Source organism: Carya illinoinensis, chromosome 16 (assembly GCF_018687715.1).
Source record: "Carya illinoinensis cultivar Pawnee chromosome 16, C.illinoinensisPawnee_v1, whole genome shotgun sequence".
Classification (NCBI taxonomy): domain Eukaryota; kingdom Viridiplantae; phylum Streptophyta; class Magnoliopsida; order Fagales; family Juglandaceae; genus Carya; species Carya illinoinensis.
In genome coordinates this window covers 13,473,663-13,500,571 of record NC_056767.1, presented here as the reverse complement: position 1 = coordinate 13,500,571, position 26,909 = coordinate 13,473,663, and the positions used below count along the sequence as shown (strand labels likewise).

General features: G+C 33.3%; 2 protein-coding genes across 2 annotated transcripts; both read right to left on the bottom strand.

Moving 5' to 3' along the window:
- Positions 1–4,364: 4,364 nt before the first annotated feature.
- LOC122299510 (ethylene-responsive transcription factor ERF118-like) lies at positions 4,365–6,573 on the bottom strand. The gene is made up of 2 exons (XM_043109866.1): positions 6,035–6,573; positions 4,365–5,916 (listed from the first exon to the last, which is right to left on the bottom strand). Exon 2 carries the CDS (start codon positions 5,701–5,703, stop codon positions 4,717–4,719), a length of 987 nt encoding a protein of 328 aa, XP_042965800.1. The 5' UTR covers positions 5,704–5,916; positions 6,035–6,573; the 3' UTR covers positions 4,365–4,716.
- A 13,493-nt stretch (positions 6,574–20,066) lies between these two features.
- LOC122298843 lies at positions 20,067–20,570 on the bottom strand. Its single transcript, XM_043108689.1, has one exon. The coding sequence runs from the start codon at positions 20,568–20,570 to the stop codon at positions 20,067–20,069; it is 504 nt and encodes a 167-aa protein (XP_042964623.1).
- Between the last annotated feature and the right edge of the window lie 6,339 nt (positions 20,571–26,909).

The window sequence follows — 26,909 nt, the reverse complement described above, 5'->3', positions numbered from 1 at the left end:
TCGAGAAATCCATTTTCTGAGGTGGAATGAATCCATTAAATGGCATTATAACAAACATGTGGCTGTCAAACAGCCAAGGTCTGCCATCCATTACTCTCATCTTATCAGCTTCATTAGCAAACTGGATGGCAAAGATGTTTGCTCCCACTTCTTGAAATTTTGCTCTTCGACTGATACGCCAGACTTTTCCCATTGTATTTTCTACTACCATGGCACTCAATTTTCGCTCCATCCATATTTTACCAACAACACTGCATTCAACTTTGCTCTGCAGTTCCTCCGAAGCTTCATCTCCAATCACGATATCACTGGCCTCATCCTCTGTTAGTCTAAGTTTCCCCCACCTTTCCTCTATTTCATTCATTCTCTACACCTCAAACCGCCGTGACTCCTCCTGTTTTTCCTGGAAAAAAAAACTCTTCCCCCTCCCTGCAACCGTATTTTGTGTATCAGGCCACCCCTCTCCACTCACACTTCCCACCCCACTACTCGATTCTGTTAGAATCTTGAGTGGACCCCACACACCACCCCTTTTTCCTTAGAGAGAAAAAGAGAGGAGACTTAGAACCTAGCAGCCCTACGTGTTAGTAATTAATGCCGTTGGGTGGGACATATATCGGAGACCTAAGTGCCAAATGTCGAGTGGTGCGTGAATATAATGGCGCGGCACGTGTACTGTAAGATGAAGGTAGTCAAAAGGTAGTAAAGAAGCCTAATTCTGTCTGCAAATGCATAAATTTATAATTAAAAATTTTATTTACAGTAATTTTTACACACTCTTTTACATATTCTAGTAATATAATTAATTATATATTAAAAAAATTAATCCAGTCAATCATATTAATAAAGTGCATAAAAAATACGTAAAAATAATTGTATATAATATTACTCATTTATAAATAGACTAGATTGGAAGATAGAATTATCTCTGACCCAAAATTTGGACATTGATATGGTATTTTTTGTGTGTATTTATGATAATAAATAATAAATAAATTAAAATTAATAAAAAGAGACAAAATTTTACGTAATTCAACATAATACGTACGTTTACAGATTGTTTGGTGGCGAATTTCATCATGACAGATGATTTTACATATCTCTTATAACCTCATATATCTTTTAATATAATTGAGAATTTGGATTTCGAGAGATAGAAGATTATGCCTCCCTTAAAAGAAGATCATTTAGGGTCACTATGTATGGTGGACTTTATGCCTAGAGAATCTTGGATTTGTATAGATATCCTCCTTTTACAATAGTCTTTTTCTTTCCTTCTGATTGAGTCATACTTGCCTTATGAAATCCTATTCTTGTAAGCGTATGAGTCTATTTGTTTAATCTCTTCTTGATCTTATTACTTAGCTTTATCTTTTTCTTTATTATTAGTGAGAGATTTTCAATAGGGCTGCCAAACCCAATGAACTTTATCCCTAACACGATCTAAACTTTTCATTTATTTTCATGGATGAGATGAGATGAGTTGAGATAAGTTGAATAAAATATTATTAGAATATATTATTTTTTTATTAGAATTTAAAAAAAATTATATTGGAATTTACAAAGGTTAAATTATTTATTTTATTTTATATTAAAATTTAAAAAAATTATAATGATTAAAATGAGATAAAATAAAATAGAAGTTTTGTAAAAGTAAACTAGGCGAATTTCACAAGCAAAGAGAAAAAAAGCTAATGAATATTAAACTCTAACTTGGGAGGGGAAGTAGAAGGTGTCATCTACACGAAAATAGACAAATGGAAGATTGTGATATTCAGATTCATATTTATAAAAAAAGGTGGAAAGTTCTTACATAATTACATTTTATAATAATTACTGAAAAGCCAATGTTGACTAACTTTTAAATTTATAACCTTAAGGCACAAGCCAATTGTGACATTATCAACAACAGATAAGCACTGATTTCAACAAAGAAAAAGTTGGAAAAATTGGCATTCCCATCTGTATTTTCTTATGGAAAAGAACAAAGATATCAAACCAATAGGGGAAGAAAGTCAGATCAAAAGAAGTAAAGGAGAACCCCAATTAAATAAGTTTAAAACCTTCCAATCGCAAAGAAATACATAAAGCAAAAGCTCTATGACTCATACTGCATTTAGCATGTGACGTATTAAGGCCAACTGCACCAATAATGGTAGTTGCAATTATAAAATACGTAAGCATAGTATAATTATTTAAAAATAAAATAAAATTTATTATTAAAAAATTATTTTTTTATGTAAAGCCTATATTTATTAATTTTTTTAAAATAATTACACAATACTGTCACATTCACATTCATAAGTTATAACTATAAATATCATTTCTTTTCAAACTAATTATTTATTAAACTCATCACTTTTTCAACTTTTTATCAAAAATATAAACTCATCTCAATTTTTTTTATATATTCAAATACATATCAACTTATTTATATTCAAAAACATCTCAATTAAGATTATAAAACAAAATTATTCATAAATAAACTCAAATTGTCTAAGATCACCTTAATATTCAAACACAACCTTAATATCTTAAAAGTATCTATCTCTAGATTCTCACGCTAGATTGACCGTATGATTCGTTTGTGTTTTTGCTAATCAGAATCCATCTTTAAAAATTCCATCTTTCTTCTTATTTTTGTTTAGAAAAAAGCTATTATGCTGCCCATTGGCATTGGTTACCGTTCCATTTAACTACTCGGAAATTTTTTTATTTAATAATTAAGAAATTAATTTTTAATATATTGATGTATTTTTTATATTTTAAAAAATATTAAAAAATATTTATAAAATAAAAAAATTAAATAAAAAAAAGAACCAAAAATATAAAAATGTCTAAATGTGGCGCGGCTAAGTAGCACCGCTATTTTGTTTAGTCCCTGTCTCGTTATTCCTTACTCTCGTTATTCATTTTATTACAAAACTCATATTAAAACATTCTTCTTCTTCTTCTTTTTTAATCTTTTTACTTCACATTTCCGGGTTTTTTTTTATTTTTTTCACATTTCTGGTCCTATAATCTACCCTTCATTCCAGGTGGCCACATGAATTACGGGCTGCAATGAGGTTAAGGAAAAATATTAGTTAGAAAACAATAATTTAAATAAAAATTAAATGATTCATTAACATGTAATTAGTGTAGTTGCAAAATATTAAAAAAATTAAAAATATTATTATGAAAAAATAATATTATATTAACTAAGCCAATATAGGGTTATGGCTTTAATGGTTTTCACTTTATGCAAAACATGTATTTTTAACTAAATTTTGAAGATAATTTTGATAAAACTAATGTCAATGCTCTTACCAAAAATGTAAACAGCTCTTAAATTGTAGAGCTTTATAGCAAGCTCTATAATTAAAAGCACTAGCATGAAAAACCCTATTTCCTGCTGCATAGTTATTTGTTGCATCCTACTTTTGCTTCACGACAATTCAATTTTAGATCATGACTCATGCTACAAAGAGGCAAGCATTGAGAGTAATGTTACGTTAAGTCGTGAAATATGTAAATGTCTTATAATTATTTTAAAAGAATGAAATCTACTATTAAAAATTAATTTTTTTCATAAAAATCTCGTATTTATTTACTTCTTTTAAAGTGATTGCACAGTACTTGAACATTCACGACTGCAACTATCATTTCTCTTTTTTTTTTTTTTTAAGTTATTAACCTTTTACTATCATTTAGTTTAATTTTATGTTCATATTGTACAACAAAAATTTTAAAAACAAACAAAAATGCAACAAGGCTGTGTCACGGTCACCAAACCCACTCCACCCCCAGCCACTACAAGCTCGATTTAAATGGGGTCAGTGGAAGGAAGGGCTGGGGGAGTGTGGGTAGATGGAGAATACAGCTGCTGCTGCTAGCAGCACTCAAAAATGATGAAATACCGTTGCCCTTGCTGCCACTAGTTGCAGATAATGCTTTGCTTGCCAAAACAACTCCCAACTTTGGCCCACACTTTCTCCCGTACAACCTCGAGTATGTTTTCTAAAGAATAGATCCCTCGGCAGTCGGCCATACAACAACTTTACAGCTCTTAAATCAATGCCAAAATGTCCCAACTTCACTATTTTTTTCACTCCCACATAAAGAGAAAAGCAGCTAAAGAAGAGAACGAGGATTTACCCCGGGAATCAAGATCACTGAACAAGCAGCATTTAGCTTTCATCCCAACAGAAAGAGATCCAATTCAAAATTAGCTTTCATCCCAACAACACCTAAGAATATGGCATGAGGTTTTTGCTTTTTTTCAACTGACAGATTCAGTTGAATAACAAAAGATAATCAGTCTGCACAAAGATTAGGTTCCAAGACACAGCAAATAGAAGAGCACAAAGGAAGGCCATAGAACATATTTAAAGATGCAAATCACTTAAACTTCGTTTCATATTATAATTCATACTCTCTCAGCCAAATTTTCGGACTCATCAACAGGAAAATCTCTCTCGAGGACAGTTTTGAGAACCCTCTGGACTGCTCTTAAGGCACAGGAAAACCCAAAGGACTCTTCTCAGCACAATGTTGGCTCATCTCTTTCCCATCTCTCACTCTCAGCAACAAAATTAAAATATACTATAAAGCAGTAACAAAGGCACTCTCTCAAGGAACATATATATCTGTTCCACACAACTTCAACATTTTTCAAACTAAACAAAACCGCTAATAGTAATAATACTGCCATAGATAAATCCTAGGCTGCAAAACTTATTGGCAGGGTATATTGAGGGGTTCATTCGTCCAGCCCATGTCATCGCCAATATCAGCAAAATCCCAGTTAGGAAGCTCACTGCCTCCATTTTCCTCAGTCCCACAAACTTCAAATTCATCAAAAAACTGCCCGTTACAGAGAGAGTCGAACTCTGTTTGGCCGAATGGAATATCACCAAATAGATCTCCGATGAGACCCAAATCTTCAGGCAAGGCCAGTGCAGCCCAATCAAACTCAGAATTAGTTTCAACACCTTCTTTGACAGAAGAACTGGCATTTTTCGCATTGGTGTTGGACGCCGAGGTCTCCAACTCTGGAACGGAAGATGGAGAAGTGTGAGACAGCACACTCTCGGAGTCCCCGGATGATCCCAGGTTATGATCGTTCTGTGACTGAAACAATGCTGCTGAAGACGCTGCCGCTTTGTTCTTGCTCTTCTCAGAGTTGGCATTGGCAGCCATGGCGGATTCAAACTCGAGCCGTTTTTTTTCGTAAGCCTCGGAAGCCTCCTCAGGAGTATTGAAAGTACCCAACCAAATCCTGGCTCCTTTAAACGGATCTCGAATCTCAGCGGCCCATTTTCCCCATTTCCTTTGCCTAACGCCTCTGTACTTGGAAGAAGAGGGTCTTCTGCTGCTCGATGGGGTTTTAGCCAAAACCCTTTTCGTCCCGGATTTAATGGTATTGGTGGTTCTGCCGCCATTGCTACTGTCCTGACAAGAACTCTCAGTCTGGAGAGACTTCAGTGACGGTTGTAAAACCATGGGAATATGAATTTCATGTACGATTTGTTTAGCCTTGTTTGCACGCTTATTACATTTGACGGACTCATCTTCGCTCGAAGATGAATCTGTGGCATAAGGATCTGAACAGATTACACGGACTTTCCTCATCATCATGCCGGACTCCATTTCAGGAGCTTTGGCATTATTAGACTTCCTGCAGATCTTTTGATTCGGAAGTCGTCTGCGGGACTGAGTCATTTTTTACGAGGGAAAAATCACTCGCAAACCCCTCTAGATACTCCAGAAATTTCTCAAGAAAAACGCAAACAAAATCGCAGAAAACAAAAATTGGGGGCAAAATCTCTCTCAAAATCACAAGGGTGTCAAGTTAGGCCCCCTCTCAGGAACAAGAAGAGAGAAAAAAATCGTTTTATGTGAAAAGCCCCAAAACACTTCACTCCAGAACAAGTCCTGCAAAAGCGAAAAATCCACAAACGAATCTGAGATCCCAAAGGGAAACAAACCATAAACCCCAAAATTAAGAGGAGGGTTTAGTACATAATTAACAAAGGAACAAAAAAGTTTATACCTTTTTGGCCTCAAACGCATCGAAACGGAACAGTACACTAGATTCAACCTCTGCCGGAAAAAGCAGAGAAGCATGCAGCAGAAGAAGATAGCAAATAACGCAGAAAAAGTAGCAGCAGAGAATAGCCAGAGCTTCAACAGAGCCCCGATCAGAACCAAATCAAACCCAGCCGACATAAATCCGCTAACACAACCTCGCTTGTTCTCTCCCGCGATACCCCAAAAGACCTCTCCCTCTCTCTCTCTCTCTCTCTCTCTCTCTCTCTCTGTTTCCGTTGTCCTTACAGAGAGATTAAAAACCAAGCGAGGAAATCGCAGAACGAGTTGCAGATAAAAAGAGAACCAACAAACACCAATAAAAGATTCAAGAGGATTAGAAATCTATGGCCGACGTTTTCTTCGCCCATACAAATCGACAAGATCGGTAAAAAGTTCTGGACAAATTGCAGGAACAGTGGTACTGACTGACTCGGATACCAAACAAGAGGCATATAGAGTAAAAGACCCACAACTAGTATACCCCAACATTGAACGACGGCGCAAATCTCTATAAAACCCTACTCGGAAATAAAATAATCTAAAATAATAGCGAGAAACTATCGCTAATTTATCCAAAAAAAAAACCCTATTTTATTTCTAAACTAATATACGACTCAAAGTCTCGTTCCGAAATTCAAAAGCAACTCAATATTTCCTTCTTGATTTCCATCCCTAACACTAAATAAGAGAAATATTTTGGAATATAATTATAACAGTTTTATTTTATCAATATCTTATTTTTTAATTTAATTTTAAATATTAAGAATTTTTTTATCTTTAATAATTAACATTAACAAATATTATGATTAAATAATATTACTTACAATCAAAGAGTACAAAAGTAACGTACAGTTATTATAAAAAAGATAGAGACTTATAATAAAAATTAATTTTTTTATATAAATTACGTATTTTTTTTAAATAATTACGTTTATGCATTTACAACTATAACTATAATTTCTAATTAAATAAATCATATTTTTCATTTAATCACAAATTTTTTTAATAAATTAACGTGATTTAAAAAAATAACAGTATTTAAAACGTGTAAGTCAGAAATATAAATATAAAAATAAATCGAAAAAAAAAAAACTGTAATCTTTCTAAAAGAAAAAAAAATTTTGTGATGAGCTGTCATTGCCCTTATGGGTATGCACATTCACGGAGCATGCCCATCCATCCGGTGTCATGCAATGTATCATCAATAGCAGTGGAGCCCAGTTGAGCATGAACCCTATCTCATATTCAAGCTTAGCACGTGATTACCAATCTCCAAATCGAATGGTTGTTGATGGCTTTCATGGAAGCTTGTTTTACACGCGCCTATTGTTGGAGCTTGGGGTTATCCTATGTTTTTGGGTTGCCGCGATTCGATTCAGCGGACGTGTCGTCGGGCAGAGACTCAGAGTATGTCCGGTTGTTAGTATTATTCAGATTCTCGGGGCCAAAGTTAGCGATATTCACGGAAATGCCACTGAGCTACCTAGCCTTGCTGACGTTACTTGCTTCCCAAGTTGGCCCCCCGAATCACGACGGGTTCCATAAAAATAAATAAATAACGGAGAAATGAAATTTCTGCTCAATTAATTATTTAATTTCTTTTTTTAAGGAGATTTCTTTCTTCTTCTTTTTTTTGACAAAAGATTACCTAATATGGATTTTTTTTTTTAATTTAGTATACAGAATCAATGTCGATTCTTTTGAATTTATTAATTAGGTCTAAAATTAGAAGGTACGGAAAAAGATAAAAGGAAAACAAGAATAATATGTGAAAAAAAGGAGGATAATTTAATGAACAAAGAAGGTTGGGTTGTGCTGTTTTTTGTTTTTGATGAGAAATAAAGAATTTTTTTTTTCAAATTAGGGAAATTCTTTTGTTATTTTTTTTTTTAAAGAAAAGTGCATTATTCATTTATAAAAAACCTTACATCTATGATCGGATATATTTTGAGATATCTTCATATTAAATATGACATTATAAATTAAAATAATATATTTAAAGCTTTACCAGTACACTATTTTTTTATGACTTAAAAACTAGTGAATTAGTAAACCAAACCGAGCCTGTGGGTTGGATCCGGTATCGAGTTTAGTTTAGTACGGTACCAATTTTATTTTTCTTAAAACCAATCCAAATTGGTCATATTTCAATTTTTCTTTTTCTAAAGCCAGACTGGTTCATATATATATTTTAATTTTTATATTATATATAACTTTTATATATAATATATAATTATATATAAAATAATTTTATATTGTATGATAAATTACTAATTAATGTAATATTAAATTTTAAAATCTTATATCACTATAATTTATTATATTAATAGTTATACTAATATTATATAATGCATATTAATAGTTATACTAATACTATATCACTATATATTATAATATAATATCATATATCACTATATTATATAGTATAATATATCATTATCTTCTATATATAAAAAGTGTGTATGAAACGGAAAATCTTGTTTTAACGGTTTTTCTTGTTTTTCCGTTAAAGTTAACACCGTTTGTTCTAACGGTTTGGCACATAAAATGAAGACATAAATGTTGAGAGAGATAGCATTCAATGTTGTTATATGATTTATTAATCTCAATAATTATAATACTTAATAGTTTATATAATAATAAGTAATTAAAGATTAGTTATTATATTTTTCTCTTTCTCCTTAACATATACACGTGTATTAGGTGCATAAGACGTGAATCCCTAAGTATAATATATGTGTATTATACGTTTCATTAATTCAGATTATTGAGTATTCCAAATTTAAAAATCTCATATAATAGATAATATAAGTGTGTTTAATCAAAGTGTTTTTTTTCCATAGTAGTAGGACGTAGCTTCCGCTAAGTCATATTCCATACGCGGGCTTGCTATGATAGGCACGTGACAAAGGCCGTGATCCTTGAACTGATCAAGAAAAAGTAAATTCGGCCAACAATTTCAAAATATATTTTATGATTTATATATATGCTATATATAGAAAATATTATACCACAAATTTTATAAAAAGATTATATTTTAACTTTATGTTGTCCCTGATCGACTCATCCAACGGCAAAATAAGAATTTCAATGTTGTCTCTATTGATTGTCTACAAGATGACATAAATTGATGAATTATAATACAAACATTAAACGACACATATTTTGAACTACCGTTTGTGTTAGACTTTTATTAAATTTTTCGTATATATCTTTGCTAAAATTATAGATGTTATAAACATGTATTGGATTATATGATACTTTGAACTAATTTTTTTATTTTCTCCAATATGCCTTAAATTATTAAGTGACATCAATAATTTTTATAAAATATATATTATTTTTTACAAATAATCATTTCATAAAATTAGACAAACGTGCTTTGCACGTTACTCCCACCTAGTAATCTATAATACAATTATAATATACTATAATATATTTAATATATAATATATTATATTAAAACTAGAAAACTGGACAAAACCAAACCAGAACTAGTAAAATCGAAAGAACTAGTTTAGGAATAACGGGTGCATAATCAGTTCTTAAAAATGCAAAACTGGTTCATACCGATTCAGTTCCAAATTTTATCCAAAATCTGACCAAACTGGATCGGTTACATCCCTATTTTTCACTATTATTGATACTCTTTACAAACAATTATCCAAGAGACAACATTCTACCTAGCCAAAGACTCAACCTCGCATTTTATTAGGACTAAGGTATTGAATTAATGACCCATATTTCCATCATTTGCTATATACATCAATTACTTCACATTCACAAGAGGTTAATGCCCTGATGGCATATAGTTTGATACTTCAAATGGAAACTCTGGATACCCCTACCTCTCTTATTAAAAAAAAAAATTAATTAATTTGCACATTCATTTACACGCCAAATAAAATGCATAAACAAATTCCTGACAACAAGAGATTAGTAAGAAAAACCAAAACTAAAACTTTAGAAAAATTAATATTGATAATATCATTATATATTTTTCATTTGTACCAAAATTATTTATCATCTTTTTAACTTTTGGTTTTCATTTTTTTTAATGTTATTTCACTTTATTGATGATATATAATAAATCAATTTTCAGTTAATTCACGCCATATCATAGTTTAAAAAAAATAATCACCAAGAAAATTTGAAAAAATGACTAATTTATAGCCTCATAGCTACTTCAAAATTTCAAGTAGCACTCTGTCCACTATAACAGCATTCTTAGGTAAACTCAAATCTAAGTTTTAACTAATATAAAATAAATTTATATTTGCATATTCCATGCACATCTAATCCACACATTAAATTATACATATATTCTTTATATAATAATAAAATAATATTAATTTAATCGTAATATTAGATATAATCGTAACGTGCGTATGTATTGTATAATTATTTTAAAAAAAATAATATCCATTATTAAAAATTATTATTTTTATGTAAATTTTGTATTTATTTTTTATTTTTTAAAAGAAATTATCGATGCTTATATACTCTATAATTACAAATATCATTTCTTTTAAAGATATATAATAGGCCCTTTTTAGACTATTCTTGATATAATTGATTATTAATCTATTGATATTATTCTTTAATAACCATCACATTGATTAGTAGTCTATTAATATTTTTGAATTTAACTTTATAAATTATAGACTTTTATATGTATGATTAATATATAAATAATATATACTCTTATTAAAGTCATAGTCAGAATTGGAGAGGAGCCATTCATACACAAAACCGATTCCGACTTAAAAGAAGAAAAAAAAAAAAAAAAAAAACTCAGATTCTAATTTCATTTTATCATAAATTCAATTCAACATTCTAAATCGAAACGGAGTAAGAGCTGAAATCGGAGTCGGATTTTCAATATTGTAATAGATTAACGTTGCTGAGGTTTCCATAACCCAGTCAATTAGCACATGTCTAAAACTGACAATAATGTCTCTTAAAGTCGTTGGAGAAACAAATATTTCATTTTATTTATAGGCAAATCTGCCACTTCTTCAAAGGGCAGGTTCAAGGTTAAAAGACTATGACTTTCAAAAAAGACAGCTAAGTCGTTGATCCTGCGGTCCATATGGTGCCAGCACAATGAAATAGTGGTGGGTCCCAATACTCTGCTTTAACCCCACCCTAAAGTAGGTAGACCAAACACTTAAAATGGACAAAAAGTCCACTTATTGTTTTCTCATTTTTGGACATTAAAAAAAAAAAAAAAAGTTAAAAAAAAAAGTCCGCTTGCGTGTGCTGTCTGTGGCCATGCTTCCTTAAATTTTGTCTTGGTCTTGTCCTCATGATATGTTACACTCGCTACCAGCCTAGCAGTAGTCACGTGACTACATCCTTGTGCATAAATAATATGGAATTATCTATAATCTCACGATGCGTGTCTGTATATAATTAATATATATATATTATTGGTAGGGAGTATTTGAGGAGAGTGTTCCGGCTAATCTTTAAGGTGAACAGACTTTCAGTAAGAAATTTTTTGTAAGTATAGGTGCACAAGCTTTTTATAATGAGTTAACTGTAAGTATGTCTCAAATAATTTAAATTAAACTCCTTCTATTTGATGAACTTTAAGAATTATTTGCATTTAAGAAAATTCGAGCTTTAGATTTAAATAGAGCATACCACAAGATCCAAACATTTATCACGAGCCAAGTCCTAGACATTTCATGACTTATATATATATATATTAATATTTAAACAGAAGTTACATGTAGTTTTAGAATGTACAAATTTTTCATATTTATTTTAAATAAATACAGAAAATCTATGAGCCACATCAAAATATATATATATATATATATATTAATTTTTTCAAAACAAACGCATGAGACTTGCACCCATCTAAAACTTTATGTTATATTTATCTTTTAAGGAATTATTTGAATAATGAGGGAGTTCAAGTCTAGCCTACTCTAGTCTCTAACCTTGTATTTTGTATTATTCAAATTTAAATAAATTTATTATCTTTGCATATTATCTGGAAAAAAATAAATGATAAAAACAAATGTGCTTGCAATTTAACTTTATTTTTTTACACTAAAAAAATTTTTAAAATAAAATTATAAAAGCCTTTTTTAAAAGAAGAAAAAAAAAAAGACTCAATGGCAAAAGAAGAAAAATACTATAGATACTAAAAAATTCCAAGTACACTACTACAAATGTGTCACTTCTCCCTCTTATTTTTTTTTTTCTCTTTCGTTCTACAGCTCCCCTCGTGCCTGCCACCCTTGCCCTCTCCTCATGTCCTTTCTGTGTGTCAGTCATGGTGGTTGGGGACTATCTCAAGATCAGTCATGGTGGTTGGGGACTATCTCAAGATAGGCAAAAGACATTGGCAATCCGATTAGCATTGTCAGTGTGGAGCTCACGGCAGCTCGTTGTGCATGTTGGTTCACATTTTACACATTATATGCATGGTCGACCGCTGCGTGGCTGAGGTGGTCGAGATATGAGTTTACAACTTGTGTACTGGATGGTTGCCATCCTTTGGCTGTTTGTGGTGGTCGAGAAACACCTTGAGAGAGAGAAGAAAAAAAAAAATAGATACGTGGTATACTAACAGTGAGCTATATCTATACAGAATCTCTTTATATCTCTATCAGTCATTGCAAAGGAATGTCTCAAATCTTAATCACCACTCTCCTTATGTATATTTGTTAAAGAACAAATATAGAGAGAGTTTGTGTGATTTGTTGTTAATTATTTCAATATATCACATACTATACTTATATTTATTTTTTTAAAATTTTTAATTATTTATGTTTTATTTTTTTAAATTAATTAATTTGTTTTTTATTTATCATCTATATATTATATATTTAATAAGAAAAAAAATAAAAAATTTTATGCGTGGGATTAAGAATGACGAAGAATTTACTTTTTAATTTAAAACTCTTTGTAACCGAGAATAGGTGGGTGGCAAAAGGGAAGACAAGTGGGTTACGCAAATGAAGATGAGTGGACCGATCGCAGGCTTTTGCTCGCGTTTCCCGCCATATCCGACGACGTGGGATACCACACCCCCTTGGTTCCCGCGAAAACAGCCCATTTTCCGGGTCTCCCTACGAAGGAGAGCGTGACACGTGTGTTCCTTGGTTACAGGTGTTTGCCACCTGTTGGGACTTGATAGTGACGAGGTCCATGCAATCGAATGTGTTTATTTACTGTAATTGCGCGGAAGGTTCAGCTAAGCTTCACACCCAATTTTTGTTGACCTTTTTCTTCCTTTTCTTTGTTTTTTTGTTTTGTTTTCCTTGCTTCGTGGGTCCGGGTGACATAGTGTAAAACTGCTTTGATACATCAATTTATTGACAGTAAATTGTTAATGAGACATGCTACTGTATTCGTGAAGTATCTAACTATCACGTAGGTATTAAAATTTATTATTAAAAAGTTATTTTTTATATGACTTTCCTATTTATTAACTTTGTTTTAAAATAATTATATAATATTTACATATTTACGATTATAAATATCATATTTCATTATTAATTATTTAAGCAGTTTTATTAGTTAACTTTAAAGGCTACTTTATATATTTAAAATATTTCAATATCTCTGTAAATAAATAATAAAATAATTTAAATTTTGATATTTTATTATGTTTTGAAAAATTAGAGAGAAAATGTTGAAAAAAATAAAGAAAATATATTTATAATTATTAATTGTGTAATCGTCACGTAATTTGAAAAAAATAAATAAAATATTAAACCCACATAAAAAAGTGAATTTTTAATAGTAGTCTTTACTTTTTTTTTAAAGAAATTACACAGAATTTATGCACTCATTATAAAAATATAATAAAGTTAAAAAAAATTATACGAATATAATGTTTATTTGGAAATTAGAAAAATTAAAGTAATATTATTTTTTATATTTTATTTGAAAGTTTAAAAAAATTGTAATAATTAAATAATAATTATATAAAAAAGTTAAAGATTTAAAATTAAAAATATTTTATGTTTGAAAGATATTTAAAAAATATATATATGAGAATATCTGAAAACATGTATCAAACTAAGAAACACCGTTATTCGTTATGGATTTTATCATCTACAATCATATAAGTTGATATATGATATTTTAAGTGATTCTTTTAACGTGATATGTGATCAGTAAATATATTCTTTGAGAAAAAAAAAAATATTCTCCATTCTCAATTGTTTCAATTTCAGTCATAACAGTCAATATAGCGTATTTTTAAGTGACTTTTTTATTCAAATTGTTTATTCATGAAATTACTTAAATTGTGAAAAAACAAGTGGCATAATTAAAAAATATAAAATTAAAAATGAAACGTAGCATTGCTCATTTATTTTCTCCCGTTTTATTTATCATTTTCTTGTTGAAAAATCAAATTTGGAACACTATGGTCGAAGATGCAAGGAAGCTTCTATAAAGCTTGGGAAGTTTTCCATGTTAAAGAATCAAGCAAGTGTTGCTGCTCATAACTTGGCTGGGGATGCCCTGAATGCTGTCCAAGATATTATTGATAGGAAAATACTTTACTAACAAAAATAATTTTATTAACTAACATGTTTTGATATGATACATCATATTGTTAAGATATTTTTATTATAAAATAGATATAATAGATTTCATAAAATTACGTTCGTTTGTGAATTTACTTTTATATAGTTTTTTTATGTTCGTAACAGTTCTTTTACTGATGTTATGGAATTATGATCTTGTTTATAGCAACAACAAAAAATCTCCCAAAAAATAAATATTAGTTTCTTAGGAGGATTTAAATTTAATAAGGAAAATGCTTGTATGTCTCTTTCATTTGTCTCCTCAAAGTGACCGCTGGTCACCAAAAAAAAAAAAAATTAATTTTTTTTACTTAATGATTAAGTAAATGATTTTATGTGTATTTGTATTTTTTTATTTTTTTTAAAATATTTAAATATATTAAAAAAATATGAAATAAAAAAAAAAAAAAATAGCAAGCCCAACGGTAAACACTGGGCTGTATGGTAGCATCGTCCATTCAATAATTAGTTTAGACTTGCATAGTTGCTGATATTTTTTTATTAGTATCGAGTGTTCAAAAATAGCGTCTTGATTAATTTTTCAGGGTACACAGATTTTTAATAAAAACTTTCTTGCAGGTGCTCTTCAAATAATTTAAGAAAAAAAAATTTCACAATCTGATAATATTTAAAAATTATTTATATTAAAAAGATTTAAATCTTAGATACGAGAGAATATACCCTGAAATCCATTACCTTTAATCACTCGAGCCAACCTCTAGACTCATAGATGCTGTTATTGCCACAAATGCGACAAATTAGTTTGCTGTTTTTTCGTACAGAACATTTAAAATGGGAGTTGGACTGCCAACACAGAAAGTTATGAAAAACAGGCTATACATCGTACTCCTGTGGATGCTGTGGTTGGATTGCCATCACTCAGTTTTTGGCAAACAGTATTATTGCATGTTATATATAGGTGGAGAGCATGAGTTGTGTGACTATCTTATTTAGGTATTTAAAACATGAAAAAGGGTTTGATTAATTGACTAAGCTGGGTTGTAGAGTTATTAAATACTATCAAAATAAAGCTTAGTTACTCATCATCTCCATACATTATATATCATATATATTTTTAAAAAAAAATTTATTTTAATTTATTTTATTTTTTTAAATTAATTAAATTTTTTTACTCATTATCTATATACTAAATATTTAATAAAAGAAAAAAAATAAAAAAATATAAATAAAATATAAATTTTTCTTCAAAATATGAATGCTGCAATATTCATTTCACACCGTGCCATAAAATTAAAATTAGTTATATAAATATATATATATATATATATTTTAATTGATATAACATTTTATAATACAATGAAAATATTATGTATTCGTGTTTCCAAAATACATTATAATTATTCCTAAGAGTTTGACTTCGTTAGTTGGGATTTTCAAGATCATTTCTGGGACATTTGGATTAGAAAATCTAATGCTTTTTCTTCAGCATCCACGTTTACGGACATTCAGAAGAGTGTCATGTCTAGAATTCTATATTTTGAATGCAATTAAATCTATGTTTGACAATTGTGACTCCGTGTTCTTCGATGGAGGATATGGCTGACATATGTGGTAGTAAGGGTGCCAGCCAATCTGCAACACCCAAAGTTTAAATTGGTAGTAAGTATGCAATTTTTAAATGGAAGTGTACGGATAAGTAAAAAGCCTTTCTATATCGCAACATAAAGTAAAAGCTTATTCATGTGACTAAAATTCTATTCACCAACGACACCTGCTACCCGATTGACAGCTTGGCTAAATAATAATAGCATGCTATTATTGGAGACAGGCATCCGTGGCTATTCCTCGAGCGAAGTTTGGTCCTTCTTTCCAATTATCTTCCCTCGGCTGAACTCTTTATTAAAATCTACTACTTCAATATATGAAACTATAGGCAAGTTAAACAGCTATTACAAGAATGCTAATGAAAGACAATACACGTACAGATGTAATGCATAGCTTTATGTAAAAACTTGTGAACATGTGCATTTGTGCATGGCAAGAATTTACCCTGTAAGCTAAACAGGTGCATTCATAATTATAGCAAGGAATCACCCTTTGCGAGGAGTGGTAATATTTGACACGATTTGTTAACCCAACACGAACACGACATGATAATAGCTAATTTGAATTAAGTCTTAATGGATTCGAGTAAAAAAGGATTGATCTGTTAAGACACAATTGTTTAACGAGTTGATAACAGGTCAATCCGTTTTGATACGTTATAACTCATTAAGAAAGTTAAAATTATAATTATACTCTTATACCTAAAATTAACATTTTTAGAATTTTAATTTCGATATTTTTATTATATTGATTGTAATTTTAGACTTATAGTTAGTTTTATAATTTTTATAGATATTATAATTTTAACATTTATATAAAATTATACTAAATTTAATAAGATAAAATGAGTTAATTTTGGGTTTATTCAATCTATTTACATAAATAGGTTGACACGATACAATTTGTTATGTTAATAAGTCGTGTTAGAGTTTAATATTTTGACATGATAAGCTTAAGGGGTCGGGTTCGGATTTACCCATATGGTATAATATATATGACCCGTTAATACGATTTGACACCCCTACCTTTAAGTAAAACATAAGTATATAAGCGTGACGAGGAATCACCCTCTATGCAAAACTCAAGTATATGTATGTGTATGTGTGTGTGTATATATATATATATATATGTATCATCAAGGTAAGGAATCACCATCTCCTCAAGTATGAAAAACTCATCATATCACACCGAGATTCTCATTGCATAAAGTCTTATTGCATAAAGTGCCAAACAGGAAAAATCATTTTACCATTCAGCTCGAGGACTCACTCTCACCCGACCAACGTGCAAGCTAATTTGCCTATTTCAAATCATCTATAATGCCAAGCAGATGAAACCACTCCCATTTGATCAACATGCAAGCTAATTCGCCTGTTTCAAATAATCCAATACACACGCCAAAATGTACACATTGCATCGGGGACACATTTGACCCAGTCAACTAACTCGAAGACACCACACATCAGACGCCTAGGGAATCTCTTGACCCATCTATCAAGTGAGACCAGTATAAAAGTGTTCCACCCCGATCATCATAGGGACACACTCTCTATCAATATGAAACTTGTGGTAATATTTCGTACGAATGGCCTAGGGAATCCTCAATCTATCCATGATGATTAACAGTCGGTAAGACTCACACATACTTGAATTCACCACATCACAAATCCTAACCATTCAAATGTTATGATCTCAAAATCACAATGTAAAAATATTTATAAACATAGTGTATGAAAATATTTATTAATTCATGAACAAAAAGGGGAAAGATACAAAATATGCAATGATATAATTCATAACATACCCACGACATTTACCTCACATTTCCTAGTACTATCTTAGAAACTAACTTATCTCATAGTATTAGAAACACTACGATTACATTGGCAATTTGGCACTGCTCCTTTCGCGGCTCCATCCGAAGTTATGTGTTTCCTTCAAACACTCCAACTTCAAAAAGACTCGAACACTTATTATCTCAAAAGTGAGATTTTGACTTTTACCTTCTGCCATTTTTAGGGTAGGATCATCAGGTGTCCTTCTGACTAATTGATGTGCCTGAATATGAGCCATTTAGTCCCAGTTGTTCATTTGTAAGATGATAGAGACAGATTGACAAGACAAGGCACACACGTTCTTGTGGCTTGTCTTTAGTCCAATCCATAGTACCTCCTCGAATGTGGATCTCCCATGTGGTACTAGACCATATTTCTGGGCTCAAATGATATGATCTGTAGGTCGTGACCTTTCTTCTGCAAACGCACTCCAAATGTAAGCTTTCAGGTGAAGTATGGGTCTTTATGTACAATATTTCTACCTTTTGAGCATTTCCGTATTATCCAAAAAGCTTTGATGTCTATATCAGTCTTATCCTTGACGTTGCTAGCCTTATGCTCGTATCTTGCCCTTCGTCTAGTTAGTTGTATGAATGACACCTTTTTTTTATAACTACTAGCTTCTTTAGCTCCTTTCATTCTTCGCATTGGTACTTGCTTGCCCGGCATGGGATGAAAAGTCATTTGTTACATCATGTGCTAAGATGTGTCTGCTAGGTTTTCTACATTGTGTTGCTTGCTCTATTGGATTATATGCACTTTGCAAACTACCTCTACCTCATCTTTCATCTTTCAAAGGAAATGCTATCTTCTTTACCTTTCACTTGACTTTAGAAAATGTTCTTTCTCCTTGTACTTGCACGATTCTCACAATAATGATTAGAAATCTGATAAGATTCTTAAAAGTGTAAGGTTTTCATGTAGACTTAATTTTTGACATTATATAATAATTATTAATAATTTTACAAAGAGTAATGCTACGTATCATCTTACTATGTAAAATATAACAATTATATTAATCTTAGATCATCCATTATTATTTTAAATAAAATGTTAAAAGTTATTAGACAATGCCACCTCATCATAGTAGGATGAAAATTGGATGAGAATGTGATATGTAAAGTTTTCCTTAAAATTGTATTACTTTTTCAATAAGATTTAAAATTTAGGAAAATCAGAAGGAATGAAAATTACCTTAAACCGTATTTTTCTTTCCATTTACAGAACAAAAACTATATATAATGCTTGAAATATTTTCTTTATTCTTTTGTTACTAATAATTTAGAACACGTTCATTTACTTTCTTTCCCATAAAAAGAAGAAGTCATATATGTCCGTTTGAAATAAAAACACATTCCCATATGAAGAGAGTGAAATCCATTTCATCTATAATGGGATGAGAGAGAGTTTGGATACCTAAGTCTACGTCAAAAAAATCTATTCATCATCTATTTTTCATCATTCTCACATCATTTTATGATGTGATATTAAATGATAATTTTACAAATAAAATATAATAAATAGTCTCAAATCATCAAATGTCACATCATAAGATGATGAGAAGATAATAAGAATTGAAATGATAAATAACATTACTCTTCTACGCCATAGTTCCTTTCACTTAAAAAGATCTAAGCATAATAATCTTCAAGGATCTAATCTCTATCCAAATATCCCATTTTTGTTTCAAAAAATTATAATAATCTTCCCATACCATATAGAGAACATTATTGCTAAAAGGGGAAAAAAAGGTTGTCATGTCACGTCGCGGGACAGGTTACAAACCTCATGCCTCTCTTAAGCCAAAGTTTTTCTTTTAAAGAGTAAAAGAGGTGGGAGATGAAAGAGAATTACATGAGTTCAACATGGTCATCAATCCCAATAGAGTCCTTGAAACACAATGGGATAAAAGAGGGATTATATTATAGGCAGCCCATATGGTGAGGTTGGGTACTACATAATTGGCATGGACTTTCTTAGCCTCATTTGAATAGTTTTTTTTTTTTTTTGAAGGCATAACAACCTTTTGATCCTTTCATTCCAAAGAGCGTAAAATACATAGACGGTATTCCTCCATAGTAGTAATATAATCTAAAATGGAAAGAGCATTCTTTGCAAGAAGGTGAGCTATAATATTCCCGTCTCTCCTAACATGAGAGACTTCCCACCTTGCAAACTTTGAAAGACCTAATTTAGCTTTAAAGAGGAACATGCTAGAGCTGCACCATGCTTCCTGGTCCTTCTTCAGTGCTTGTACAACTTGAAGTGAATCCCCTTCCAGTATAATATTTGCTAGCCCCAAGTCCCATGCAAAATTGACAGCAATTAGAGCTCCATAGGATTCGGCCAAAAGAGGCTCTGTGAAGAGGGATTTCCTTTGTCTTTGAGTTGCAATGACCATGCCTTGACTGTCCCTTATGACCACCCCAACCCCAACTGTACCTTGTGCCTTATTTATAGCCCCATCCCAGTTAACTTTAAACCAGTCCTGAGGTGGTTGCCTCCAGTCAGTCCCACTAGTAGCTGTGGTGGCCTTCATGTTCTCCTGCTTGTTAACCTCTCCTGGTTCCCCTTGTTCCAGTTGTGCTCTGTCACCCACTCTCTAAGGATTTTCTTTGGCGGCTAGAACTCTTGGTTGAAAATGTATGCATTTCTCCTAAGCCACAACATCCGTGCAACTATAGAGAATTCTTTGAGTTCTTCTTCATTGAGATTCTGAAACAGCTTTTCTAGAAGATATATCATGGGAATGTGAGTTAGTGAGCACTTTTGTAGTCTTCTTGAGCATTGTCCCCACACATCCCTGGCAGCTTCACACGACCATAGGACATGTGCTGAGCTTTCTTCCTCTCTCTGGCATATAGGACACAAAGGGTTTGACACCACTTTCCTTTTGTAGAGGTTGGATTGGGTTGGGAGGGCTTCTTGGCATGCACGCCAGAGGAACATTCTCTCATTTGGGGTGATTTCAAGTTTCCAGAGTTTCTTCTATATAAAGTTGGCATTGGTGCTCAATGATGCTTGACCCTTGGTTGCTTTCTCCTTTGATTTTTCCAGGTGATAAGCACTTCGAACAGAGAAAAGTCCTTTTGAGCCCTTCCATATTAGCTTGTCTTCTATTCTGAGAGTACTTATTGGTGTTTTAAGAATTATGGTAGCTTCCTCTTTGTCAAAAATATCCTTGACTAGCTCAGATTTCCAACACTTGTTTTGAGGGTCAATAAGTTCTGAAACAGTGGCATTTGGTCCAAGTATTTTCTAGGTGCTCGAAGGCTTGGTGGGTGCAGGCTTGAGGATCCATTTGTCTTGCCATATTTGAGTTTTCTCCCCTGTGCCAATTCTCCAATAGGACTCCTTTTCAACCACATGTCTGGCAGCTAGTAGACTCCTCCACACATAGGATGGTTTTGATCCCACCTTGGCTAGTAGAAAAGAGGATTTAGGGAAATAATTTGCTTTAATCACCTGTGCTGCCAGTGAATTGGGATCCTGAAGAATTCTCCAACATTGCTTTGAGAGAAGAGCTTTGTTGAAAATTTCTAGATCTCTAAAACCTAGTCCACCATCACTCTTCGAATGCCCCATCTTCTTCCAAGATATCCAGTGGATTTTGTTTCCTTTTTCTTGTTGACCCCACCAAAAATTGGCCATAGCACTGTTGATTGCTTGTAGTACGCTTAGGGGCAGTTTGAACACACTCATTGTGAAGGTTGGCAGTGCTTGTACAACTACTTTGAGGTAAATCTCTTTCCCTGCCAAAGTGAGAGGTTTGGTAAACTTGCTATTCAATTTCTGTTTAATATTGTCAAGAATGGCCTTGAATGTTTTGACCTTGTGTTGACCCACCACTGAGGGTAATCCCAAGTATCTCTCATATGGCATTGCTGTTCTCACCCCTGCAATTGAAGTGATATAATCCGGAGTAATTCTTGCTGTATTTTTGCTAAACATAGTTGATGTTTTCTCAATATTCAGCCTTTGCCCCGAGGCCATCTCATAGCATTTCAACAATCTAATCAACCTAACCCATTCTTCAGCTTGTGCTTTGCAAAAAACCAGACTATCATCCGCAAAGAAGAGGTGAGAAACTTTTAGCTTACCTCTGGCTACTGGGATACCATGTAAATGCCTGTTTTCCTCAGCTTTAGTAAGTAAGTTGCTCAAAGCCTCTGCGCATATGATGAAAAGGTAGGGTGATAGAGGGTCACCCTGCCTTATACCTCGGGATGGAGAGAATTGAGGTTGAGCTGTTCCATTCACAATGAGGGAGTACTTGACTGTCTCTACACAATTCATCACCATTTCAACCCATTTATTGCAAAAACCCATTTTGTAGAGAATTGCTCTGAGAAAGCTCCACTCTACTCGATCATACGCCTTGCTCATGTCAAGTTTGAGTGCCATGTAACCTTCTTTTCCTATCATTTTACACTTCATAGTATGTAGAGCCTCAAAGGCCATCACTATGTTATCAGAAATTAGTCTAGAAGGAATGAAGGCTGATTGGAAGGTGAAATAATACAGGGCAGAACTTTCTTTAATCTATTTGTAACCATCTTGGAGATGATCTTATAGATTACATTGCATAGTGATATAGGTCTAAAGTCTGTTACCCTTGAAGCCTCCTTCTTCTTTGGTATTAAGGTAATGAGGGTATTGTTGATCCCTTCCAGGCTACCTTCAGAGTTCAGTACATTGAGAACAGCTTCTGTGACTTAATCCCCCACAATACTCCAGTGTTTTTGATAGAAAATGGCAGGGAAGCCATCGGGTCCTTGTGAGCTCAGTCCCTCTATGTGAAAAATTGCCTCTTCTACCTGTCTAGTATAAGCTTTGGTTAGTTGCACATTATGTAAATCTGTAACTTTAGCTTCCAAAGAAAAAAACACATTCAGATTCTAAGTTGGGCCTCGAAGAGGTGAAAAGCTCAGTGTAGTAGGCTTGAAAGAGACCATTGATCCCTTCTGTTGAGTCTATCAGTTGGTCCTAGTTGTCAAGAATTCCTCTAATGAGGTTTGTTCTCCTTCTATGTGTGGCTGCTTGGTGGAAGAACTTGGTGTTTCTGTCTCCCTCCTTCAACCATTTTTTCTTGGCTCTTTACTTCCACTTGATGTTTTCCTCCTCTAGGCCTGCATTTATATCTCTCTGAAGGTGTCTTATTTGCTCATTTAATTCCCCTTAGTTTCTGTTTTGGAGCTGAGCTAGTGCTTCCATCTTGCCTTTTATCTCTTTTCTAGTGTTTCCAAACCTTTTGCCACTCCACTTGATCAGTTGTTCCTTACATAGCTGAAGCCTTGCTATCACGTATTCCATCTTGCCTCTGGTAAATCTGGGAGTTTTCCATGAGGGTTCTACTTGTTGGTGGCACTCTTCATCAAGTAACTACTTTGCTTCAAATCTGAAGGGCTTATTGGCTGAGGGGGCTGGACTTGGAAGTTGATCATAGGTGGTCCATAATGGACTATGGTCAGAGTTAAGGGTTGGGAGTATGTGAACCCTTGCATCAGTGTAAAGATCTGACCATCTTCCATTACAAAAGGCCCTGTCCAGCCTTTCCTTTATGAAAGCTGGTCCTTGTCTCCCATTGTTCCACGTGAATTTGTTACCAATGTACCCCATATCAAAAAGACCACAATTATCAATTGCATTTTGGAAGCTTTCTATTTGTTTTTGTGGTCTTACAGGGCCTCCTTTTTTCTCAGCAAAATGAAGAATTTCATTAAAATGTCCAACACAAAGCCAACCTAAAATTGCACCAGGATTCAAGATTTCCAAAAGGGCCCAGCTGCCCCTTCTGGCTTCTGTGACAGGATTTCCATAGAAGCTAGTTAGAATCCATGCAGGTGCATGCCCATTGGACACTTTTAAAGAAATGTGTGAATCTGTTTAGGAGATCACCTCTGCCGTTGTTGCTTGCTTCCAAAGAAAGGCTAGGCCACCTTTAGACCCCTTTGCCTCAACTACAAAACTGTTTTCAAACTGTAAGAGTCTTTTAACTGTTTCAACTCTAGATCTGCTGCTCTTTGTTTTCATTAAGAAAATAAAAGTGGGGGACTTTGATTGCACTAAAAAGTGCAGGTTGTTCACTGTCCGAGGGTTCCCAAGCCCTCGGCAGTTCCAGCTTAAACAACTCATAGCTTCTGGTGGGGCTGGGTTCCAGCCACCACCATTTCTTCATCCTCTTTCTTCTCTGGTTCCACTCTCTCTTGTTTAATTTTTTTTCCCGTGTAACATGACAGTATTTGGATCATTCTGGTTTAGTCTTTTCCTTGAGCCTTGTTGGATGCTTTCTTTATTGCTAGTTGCATCAGCAAGAGGGGTGTCCAACCTTCTGTCACGGGCCTTTCTCTTCCAAGTAGCCTTCTTCTTTAGTTCATGCAGTGCTTGCACCTGATCTGACACAAAGGTAGCTAGGGAGGAGACCTGGTCTTTAAGCCCATTAGTGTGGCCTTGGTCCATTAGGGCAGACTGAGACTTGAGTTTTGAATAGGTTGGCATGTCATTTTTTGGTTGGCCTAACTTGTTACTATTTCCCATCAGGCACGGTTCAGATTGATTAATATACTCAGTAGTAATATTATTCATAGGTAGCCTCACTGTTTCCTTAACAGGAGAGTTTGTACCTTTTGCAGGTGATGGAGTGAAAAGGGGCTTCTTGTTTCCTCCTCGAGCACCTGGGGTGTCTGCATCAGTCTGGTTAGGTGTCTGCATGGTTGGTGAGTTGTCAGAGTCCTTGGTAAGAGAGTCATCCCTAACCTTCTTTTTTGTCTTCCATGGCTGTTCACTGTGGTCCTGCCTGTTGCTATTTGTACCATACTTTTTCTTCTCACCATCTGCAGACCTGGTTGCTGGAGCTCTTAACCATGCTCCATATTGTATCTTGTCACTTCTTGTTTTGGCAGCAGAACAGCCTTGAGCATTGTGTTTTATGCAACCACACCTAAAACATAGATTAGGTACTCTTTCATATTTTAAATCAATCCATGATTTCTTTCCATCAATGGTAAGGAACAATCCCCTTTGTATAGGCTTTGTGATATCCAGCTCCACCTTCATACGTATGAATTCTCCCCAGCATATCCCTCTGTCATCAGCTTGTACTTCTAAACATTTTCCAATGCCATTACCTATCTGTTGGGCCACATCTGAGTTCATGCTTGTAAGGGGTGTATTATGTGCCTGCACCCAAAAAATCTCCATGGAGAAAGGGATCTCCTTTACTGACTTCTCTCCATCAAAGACATGCAGACAAACCAGCCATCTATTGAAGGACCATGGTCTTCCATGTAGCACCTGTTCCAGATCTTGTTCTAGATGGAATTCTACCAGATATTGGTTGCTCCCTACCTCAGAAAATTGCATCCAGCTTGTCCATTTCCATACTTTTGACATAGTATTTTTGAAGGCCTCCTTGTTAACAGGCCTCTCAGCAATGATCATTGCCACCAGGCAGTGTTGTCCTTGTTGCACCATTCTTTCCTTTGAGTTTTGTGAGATCACAACCACTCCTTGCTCCTTCTCAGTGAGGCTGAGTGCTTCCCATTTCGTTGCTAGCTCCTCCTCCATATCCTCTTCAAACTAGCTTTCTAGATTAAGAGACCAGACTCTTCAAGAGAGAAAAAACCTCACCCTGCTGCTAGGAGAGGACCCCTCTTTGATTGAGTTATTTTGTTTTTGCCTCATTTGAATAGTTAGATGAGATGAAATGATTTGTGAATAATAATAAAATTGTTTATGAATAGTAATGAAATTGTTTGAGTTGAAATGTTTTATGAAGTTTTGGAAAATGAGAGATAAAAAGTTAAATAAAATATTATAAAGTTAAAATATTTTTAGAATATAATTTTTATTTTAAAATTTGAAAAAATTGAATTATTTTGTATAGATGTTTGCGAAAGTTGTAATGATTATACGAAAAAAAATTGAAGATTTGAAATTTAAAAGTGTTTGTGTTTATTGTGTTTGAATATTAAGATAAGATAGGATTGGATATGATGAAATGAGATGGAAGGCTCTTGCTATCCAAACAAGGCCTTAACATTCCAATGGGAGATGGAACAAAGGGTGAAGGATGTCTTCAATATATGACTGATCTTCCAACCAATTTTGAGGTGAGGATTTTCATGATGAAGTTAGAAGTCCCTATTACGTTGCACTTGAGAATACTAAGGGAAAAGCTTTTCATAATGAAGTTGCAGGGCTTGATGTTTCCTACAACATTATTTCCAATTTTTCAGAGATAGAGTTCCTTGTGTGCCTTCCATTTCTAGGAAGCTTCTGGTTGGAAGGAAATCCATTATGTTGTGGCCAATGGTATAGAGCTCAAGTATTCAGCTATTTTATTCATCTAGATAAAGTGAAATTAGATGACAAGCACATCAGCAACAGAGAGTTCTGGAAAAGGCAAGTTATTATTGCCAGCAGGCAGAAGTGACCTACCACATTTGGCTTTAATTCTCCTGCAAAAGATGTAGCTAAAGAAAAAAGGGGGGGGGGGGGGGAGGAGGAGGAAGTGTCAAACTCAAGAAGGAAGACTCTTTCCAGCATGAAATCTGACTCAAGAAGCTCCAATTTTGTCTTCATGCAGGGTGCTTTTAGGGCAACTAGTTATGAAAAGCAACTGGAAAGTCAATGGATTATCAGCAATGTTTCACATTTGGCCCTCCTCAGGGAATGCATTTTATTGGCGAGCTTTGGAAACAATCAGAACGTTACAATAATGAAGAAATTTCTTTGTTTTTAGTGGCATGTATATCTTGGGATGAAAAGAAAATCTTTGTTTTTGACCCCGGTGGATGAACATTTGATAGCATTTGCGTTGTAGAACTAGGGACTACATCAGATTGAGGAAGAAAAGGCATGGCAAATTTATTGAGTT

Bases quoted from the DNA above. Each gene is read 5' to 3' on its own strand.
- LOC122299510 (XM_043109866.1), bottom strand. From the start codon at position 5,703: ATGACTCAGTCCCGCAGACGACTTCCGAATCAAAAGATCTGCAGGAAG.
- LOC122298843 (XM_043108689.1), bottom strand. From the start codon at position 20,570: ATGAAGGCCACCACAGCTACTAGTGGGACTGACTGGAGGCAACCACCT.